Source organism: Salvia miltiorrhiza, chromosome 4, assembly GCF_028751815.1.
Source record: "Salvia miltiorrhiza cultivar Shanhuang (shh) chromosome 4, IMPLAD_Smil_shh, whole genome shotgun sequence".
Lineage (NCBI taxonomy): Eukaryota > Viridiplantae > Streptophyta > Magnoliopsida > Lamiales > Lamiaceae > Salvia > Salvia miltiorrhiza.
In genome coordinates, this window is record NC_080390.1 from 44,955,428 (window position 1) to 44,964,269 (window position 8,842).

Consider the following 8,842-nt stretch of genomic DNA (forward strand, 5'->3'; position numbering starts at 1 on the left):
TAAGGTTGCTGTTGACGTTACATCCTCCGGAGACGTAAATAAAGAATCTGTTCCTACTCATGCTAGGCAGCCATCGAAGGAGATGATTTCGAAAGAAACTCCTAACCCTAGCCTTGCTAGGGTTTCTTATGCATCCAAGTTGCAGAGAATCTCGTCGAAACCTCCGGACGTCCTGGCACAGGATTAGTGTTCCTTACATCCGTTTATGAAGAATAATCGCCCTTATTTTGACGTTCCGGATGAGATCTACAATCAACAACTTCAACGTTTTAAATTTTCGCTCCATGCGCGATTATTGTTACAAAAAGGCGATTCTCCGCGCTTTGCAGATGATATCAAGAATGAATTGCAAGCCTTTTGGGCTGTCTCGGCGCCGTGGCAAGTTGTGCCGCTGGGTAAAGGCTTTTTTACGCTTAGATTTTCGGGGGAAAGTGATTTGATGCAGGCAAAATCTAAAGCTTTTTGGAAGTTAAAGTTGGGTATCTTGAAGATTCGAGAATGGACGCTGCTTTTCAATCCCTATAAGGAAACGGTCTCGCACTCGCAGGTTTGGCTGTGTATCTATTATCTCCCACATGAGCTGTGGCATCCTGATCTCATTACTGGAATTTCTCGTTCGGTGGGCACACCAATCAAAATTGATGGCTCGACCTTCCTGGGCGCGGTGGGCCATTTCGCAAGGGTTCTCATCGAGATGGATGTCACAAAAGATATTATTTACAACCTGACTGTTAACAGAGGTTCCTCTTCTTTTGAGATTGAGTTTGTTTATGAAAACTTGCCATACTATTGTGGTGTTTGCAGGAAAGTGGGTCACTCTTCAGATAATTGTCGGCAAAATGCTTTGGGGAAGAATGAGATGCCGATAAATAGTGAAAAAAAGGAGCTGAGCTGCATAAAATGGGGAAATTCATGAAACCACATCCGAGCTGGAAGCGGACGGAGAAGCTGGAAGTTGTTAACACGATGAATTCTTTCGATGCTTTGGCAGACGAGCAGTTGGAAGACCAATGTAATGAGGGGATTGTTGACGTTAATTATACTGCCAAGGAACAGAATACTGAGGGCAATAACATGATTGAACAGAGCATTGACCATGCCTCTGTGAATGATCCATCTAGGAGCCAATTTGATGAGAAGGTTGGTCGGTTGGAGACGGCCGATACGAGCCTGTGTCAGGAGAAGAAGAATGCCGATATGAGTCCTCATAAGGACGTGGAGGAGGGGTCGACTGTTCTTAAAAATGATACGATGGCTGGTTCTTCGAGCCCTTATGAAGCCAATGCTCATAACAACGATATTGAAATCTTGGAGGATGAGGAGGCGTCGGATGAAGAGGAGCAACTCACGGAAGTTTTGGCGGCTAAAAATGAGGCGACTCACACCAGGAAGAGCTAGATGATGGAGCCACAATTTGTTGGTGCCGTTACCAATTTGGGAAACAAGAGAGCAGGGGAGCCCGCTGCACCTGCTGGGCAAACTAATCTGGTTGGGACCTTTTCTCAAACAGCTGATGTTCACAATGAGCTGAGCAGAGACGGGGTTGTTTATCAGCACGGGCAGCAACCAAAGCAGGCTATCAGTCCTACCAGCGGCCACACCCCGAGCGCTTCTTCCACCTCTGTTTCTACACAATATCATGACAATTCCATTGTGGAATTTTCCCAAACAACTGCTGGGCGTGGTTCTTCTTTGCCTATTGATCATGATCGCCCAATGGATACGCCGGTTATGGTTGAACTCACTAACGCTCTTTCGACATACGGCAAGTGCGGCCGAGGGCGTCCTAAGGGCGCTACCAAACAATCCGGGAAGAAGGGAGTTTCTGATACCTCTATAAAGCACCGGCTACGACATCCTGCTATTCAGAGCTCCACTGTTAGTCCGCCTTCGGATTTATCGGTTTTCCAGAGTAAGATCCAAGAAGCCACGGCCAATGGTCTTCATCTTACCGCTTTTACAATCTCCGCTCCCGGGGATGCAGCCGGTCTTGCGATGTCAGCGGTCTCTTCTCAACGTTGGGGGGACATCATGGATTCTGACTAATTCTGATGCTCTTGGCTTTTTGATTGTCAGTTATGTTTTTCAAAGCCCATTTTTTTTGCGTCTGATGTTGCTTCAAAGGTTTTTTCTTTGACTTTTTTCTTGTTTTTCTGTTTTTCGTTTTTCTTTTTTTCTCTCAATAAAATTTCAATTCAGCAGCATTTTTATGTTTCTCATTTGGATTAAAAAAAAAAACTTCGAAGGTAAATACTGTTATTCTTATTTCTCACGAAAATAGACATTATACTATTGAAGGTGAATTATGATTTAATTAACTTTTTTTCAATAATAATAATAATAATAATAATAATAATAATAATAATAATAATAATAATAATAATAATAATAATAATAATTATTATTATTATTATTATTATTATTATTATTATTATTATTATTATTATTATTATTATTATTATTAACTTGGGTTAATCAACCAGCAATCTTCCTCTGGTCACACGACTAATTAGATATAGTAATTATTAGCCCAAACTCATCTTTCAAGTATTTAACTAGTACGCTGAGCACTATTTTATTAGCAATGCAAACTGTAACTAACACAGTATAATTGTAGCACATAAAAAGTAACTGAGTATCGTTTTTTCAGAGACTAATAAGTGAAATAACTCTAATACTCCTAATTTAAACTATCACAGTAAACATGCAAACAAAATCGAAGATGTATGAATAATAAAACTAAACTCAAATAACAGTAAATAAAATTTAGGTAAGAACTCTAATGATAAAACAACTTATCATAGGGAAGTAAATTCATTAACTAAATTCACACAATCAATCTATTAATCATATTTACTAGTTTAATTCAGTTATGATGAGAGATCACACATTTAATCAATTACTCTCGTTAGAGCAGCAATGATCGTAGATTAGTAAATTATCTATATCCGACAGGTCTCAAGAAAATCTACTAACTCCGAAAAACACCTAAGAATAGCTCTCTATGATCCACCTATCTCCGCCAGATCTCAAGGTTAAAATCATATCATACATTCATGAATCCGCTAAACAGTTATCTTCGCTAGGTGTCAAACCGAATAGCTAAACATGCAAATTATTGATCAAACAATCCACAAGAAATTAAGCACCATGAATTATGAATCATAAACTGGAAGATAAATAGGTATTAACAAATTAATCACATGAATTCAGTTAACTATTTACAAACCCTAGAATCAAATAAAGAAACTAGCCAGACATAGCAAAAGAAAACATAAACATAATTAAAAAGACAGCAATTGAAATAACTGAATTATATAAAATTGAAATAACGATCTTGAATCTTCAATCCTTGCAGAAATCCAATCCAAGCTCTAAAAACTGGAAAACAATGAAAACTAAAAGCTATATAACTCAAAACTAAAGTTGGGAACCCTAAATAGGTCAAAAGAAGACCTATATATAGTGTCAGGGTAAAATACAGAGTTTAAAACCGAAAATAACATTAAAAAATATAAAAATGCGGAAACATGGGCGTAACGGCGGCCCGATCGGCGACCGCTGATCAGGTCGCCGTTTTACTCCTTCAAAACACCAAGAAAAGGTGGTTGTCGTTCTTCAAACTCATAACGTAAAATCGAAACAGGGATATCGGCGATCTAGACGGCGGTCGCCGATCTGGCCGCCGAATTCCTTATTCAAAAAGCTTCAAATCGGCGACCTACTGTTGGGTCGCCGTTTTCTTCCATTTTCTCGAATCTAGCTCATTTTCTTCATCTTTTCTCGTCTTTCGGGCTCATTTCTCTCTCATATCTTCCATTAGACATATTCCTCATTCAAAATGCTCCATGAAACACTCATTCCTGCATCAAACTAGCCCAAACTATACCCAACCGTAAAATCATGAAATAATATGAAATAAACTCCAAACAACAATATAAAGGGCACAATTCCGACATAATCCACAGAATATAAGCCATATAAACTATGCAAAATGAGTGTTTATCATACTCCCATCCGTGCTATGCACAACGAACATCGAAATTAAACGATATGTTTAAATAAATAAGTAAAAATATTAAATAGAATTAAAATATAAATAAATGCAAAATATATTTTTAAAATAAAATAAACACATCAATTTCGCTAAAATTTTTTGATAATGAAAATTAACATTACACATTATTATTATAGAGTATTACACGCCATAATAAATATATAAATATTTTCATACACAAACATAAATAAAAAGTTGTAAAATTTTAATGAAGAGAGAAAAAATATTAATATTTTAAAATTTTCATAAGTTATTCATTTTAAATTCATTTTTTATGATTTTTATACCATATTAAATATTTTGTCACGAACGTATATAAAATATGCATATTAAATATTTATGCATAAATTAAATTTGATGATATTTAAAATGAATTAAATTATATTTAAAATAGAGATAAAAATAAAGAAAAAAAATTGGTGGGAGAAAAAAAAAATGAAGAGAAAAAAACTCCTCTTATATAGTCTTTTATATGCTAGTATATAGATCGGGCGAAATCTTTAGAACTTGAAACTGACCCTAATATTTGGTTACCTCTCTCTCATATGTTTTATGGTTATTATTATATAAGAGCACAATTTATTTACTGCACGTTGTGGATTCTCTCAACATATTTAAAATCAGGTCAAACAAACATTTAGCGGAGTTTATTGTGAGTGACATGATAGGTTAATAAAATTAATCTAAATTTAATTTAGATAGATTAATTAATTTTGCACTTATTTAACTATTTTATCCTTTAAATGTTTAAATTTTATATTTTATCAATTTATTGAGGGGGTGTAATCGAATCGAGCCGAACCGAATAGTGATGTATGTGTTCAAATTTGGTTTGTTTAATATCGAATCAAATCCCAAACTTTGTTTATCGAATACTTTGAGGCTCACGAACTTAATCAAGCCTATACGAACTTTCCAAATTTATATTTATGTTCAAAATATCGATTATTTTCTTTTGAAAATAGATTATTTCATTCAAATAATAAATATATTAATTATTTTCTTATAACAAACCAAGTTTATTGAAGATTTCTTATTATTATTATTATTATTATTATTATTATTATTATTATTATTATTATTATTATTATTAGGGATTATAGCCAAAAAATACACGAACTTTGATAAAAGTTGCAATTTTCACCTGAATTTTCAAATTAGCCAAAATATACCTGAACTTATATTTTTTGTTGTAAATTTCACCTGAACTTGCAATGATTGAACTCCGTCGAGGTGAAATTTACAACAAAAAATATAAGTTCATGTATATTTTGGCCAATTTGAAAGTTCAGGTGAAAATTGCAACTTTTATCAAAGTTCGTGTATTTTTTTTGCTATAATCCCTTATTATTATTATTATTATTAGTAGTAGTAGTAGTAGTAGTAGTAGTAGTAGTAGTAGTAGATAAATATAAGTTGTACCTATTAATAATTTATATTTTTAAAGCTGAATAACTTAACGAACGTATTCACGAGCTAACGAGCCGAATACTATCAAGCTCAAGTTTGATCTGTTTATTTATCGAATTTGAACAAACTTTTTTTAAACTGAGCTCCGAATAGTTTGCGAGCGACTTGACTTGGTTTGATTACTGCCCTAAATTTATCCCATGAATCGAAGTAAACACTCCCTTATTATTATGAGATATTTTCTGCAAGTTGAATGCACAGTTCCGAAGGTATGTAACGCTCCAATTTTCATAAACTTTGCAATCTAAAACTTGAAGAACTAATAGTTAAAAATAAAATTTCTTGACTATCAAAATTTAAACTAATTTAAAATCAACTTGCTAAAACTAAACTAGTAACATAAAAATAAAAAAAATAAAACAATAAACCAAAACTTAACAAGTTCAACTTAAATTTTCTATGCAAAATCTTTATCTCTAGTCATTCTCGACTTCCATGGCCACCTCGACTCCAGAACTGCAAAACTGAAAAGATAAGGGATGAGCATATTGAAAATATACTCAGTGAGGAACCATGCACATATTCACATACGCTTAAACATGCAAATAATTCACATTGTCATGCACATATACTGATAATCTGATGGCGAACTGAGAGCCCCTGAACATGTATTTCAACATGGCTAATATTCTGAACATGTATTTCAACATGGCTGATATTCTGAACATGTATTTCTACATAGCTGAACATGTATTTCAACATGGCTGAAATTCTGAACATGTATTTCTACATGGCTGAACATGTATTTCAACATGGCTAATATTCTGAACATGTATTTCTACATTGATGAACATGTACAATCAAACATGAAATAAGAGCATATAAAAACATACATGAATATAACCACAAGCATATAACCCCTCACCTTAAAGTCGAAACTTATAAATAAAATTCGAAATGAGGGTCTTTATCGCACCGCACCTAATTCAATAAATACATCGCTTTAATAAAGATCCTACTAAAATTTAGACTAAAATCCTATATCAAATCCTATGTGATCATAAATATACTATAACCAATCTAGTCGTGCTTATAATATATATATATATATATATATATATATATATATATATATATATATAAACGTATGAAATTACAAAAAAAAATTGAAGTTAAAAACAAGACCTGGAAACCTTTAAAGAATTGAAGTATCTATTATGAATTGAGAAATCAATTTATAAAAAAAATTTAACATATTATGAAAGAATAAAAAGAAATAAAAACTTTTCTATTGATTATACTTATTAAAAAGGTAACGCCTATATCATTGGAATTAAACTTACTGTTATAGTTAAAGACTATAAGAAGTTTTCAAAAAAAAATATATAGTCATCTGATTTGCTATTTTCAAAAATAAGGAAACAAAAAAAAAAATAATAATAATCAAAAGCCACCAATTTGACTTATACCTAAATTCTGAATTTCTGATGTATTGAACAAAAAGTAATTAATTAATTGAATTCGGTGAATGAAACTATGATAGCTCATATGCCAACATAACAAAAAATGAACTTATTGGAAGTACACGAAGAAGAAGAAAAAAAAAATGCCCACTGCTTAAGCTTTTCGTGTGTCTCCTTTAGGGTAGGAATTCGGTCCCCTATTTATAGGGATGTCAATCGGGCTAGCCCACCGGGTTTTCGGGCTAGCTCTATCGGGTTCCGGGTTAGTCGGGTGCGGGCTAATCGGGTTGGAGATTTTTTCGGGTTGTAAATCTTCAACCCTAACCCTAAACTTTCGGGTTTCGGGCTAGCCCATCGGGCTAATCAGGTTAAAGGCGTAAAAATAAAATTATCATTTATATTTTATTAATCCTAATGATCTAATGTATAATGCATAAAATATACATAGATATTAAAGATATAAATTATATAGCAAAGCATGAAATGCAAAAATATAAGATATTCAAGATTACATAAATAAAATTATATTAAAATGAGATAGTAAAATTTAACATGTATCAATGCACTAGAATCAATCTGGATTATTACTGAATAATTAGTGAATTTGCCATGCACGTCTCATTGACAAGAAAAAAAAAATTGGTATAACTTTAAAATGATATACTAATAATTAATTTCTAACTAATGATATACTAATAATCAATTTCTACAAAAAATCCGTAATTAATTTCAATTTTTTTAATGAGATTGCACACACACACACACATATATATTCTAACTAATTAATTTCACTTTTTTTTAATGAGGCTACATATATATATTTAAGCAAATACCATAGATCTAAACATAGCAGAAGTTGTAACTTGATGCATCAGTCACAATTCCGTCAGCCCAACGGGCCAGCCCATCGGGTTTTCGGGCTAGCCCTATCGGGTTCCGGGTTAGTCGGGTGCGGGCTAATCGGGCTGGAGGTTTTTTCGGGTTGCAATTTTTCAACCCTAACCCTCTAATTTTGTCGGGTTATTCGGGTCGGCCCACGGGTTTCGGGCTGCATTGACATCCCTACCTATTTATACTAGTTTCTAAAGAGTTTTGATAATGATAAAGATTATATTCTAAGTATATCTCCTAATAAGATTAGAAATAAAGATGATAAAAAGAGTTCTAGTTCTAATAGGAAACAAATTAATAATAATAATAATAAAATTAATGGTGCATATCTATATGTATCATGTAATTATCTAAAAATAATAAATTGTACAAAAAAAATATTAATAATTGAACTTATATAATAAATGTAAATATTTGGGATGTTACAACCTATCCCACTTAAAAATAATTTCGTCCTCGAAATTTCTAATCATGCTTCATTCGTGTCATCTAAACAATTTCAAAAAAACCAAACATTTCTAATGGATCTAAACGTAGTAGTACTAGAACATAAAAGCATCATAAAAAACTTATGTAACGCCCCAATTTTCATAAACTTTGCAATCTAAAACTTGAAGAACTAATAGTTAAAAATAAAATTCCTTAACTATCAAAATTTATACTAATTTAAAATCAACTTGCTAAAACTAAAGTAGTAACATTAAAATAAAAAAAATAAAACAACAAACTAAAACTTAACAAGTTCAACTTAAATTTTCTATGCAAAATCTTTATCTCTAGTCATTATCGACTTCCATGGCCATCTCGACTCCAGAACTGCAAAACTGAAAAGATAAGGGATGAGCATATTGAAAATATACTCAGTGAGGAACCATGCACATATTCACATACGCTTAAACATGCAAATAATTCACATTGTCATACACATATACTGATAATCTGATGGGCGAACTGAGAGCCCCTGAACATGTATTTCAACATGGCTAATATTCTGAACATGTATTTCAACATGGCTGATATT

The 8,842-nt window shown here is 32.6% G+C and overlaps 1 protein-coding gene across 1 annotated transcript; it reads left to right on the top strand.

Moving 5' to 3' along the window:
- The first annotated feature begins 205 nt into the window (after positions 1–205).
- LOC131023496 (uncharacterized) lies at positions 206–916 on the top strand. Its single transcript, XM_057953039.1, has one exon. It carries the CDS (start codon positions 206–208, stop codon positions 914–916), a length of 711 nt encoding a protein of 236 aa, XP_057809022.1.
- Positions 917–8,842: the final 7,926 nt, after the last annotated feature.

What these genes read in the sequence shown, in the direction of transcription:
- LOC131023496 (XM_057953039.1), top strand. Translation starts at nt 206, where the DNA reads ATGAAGAATAATCGCCCTTATTTTGACGTTCCGGATGAGATCTACAAT.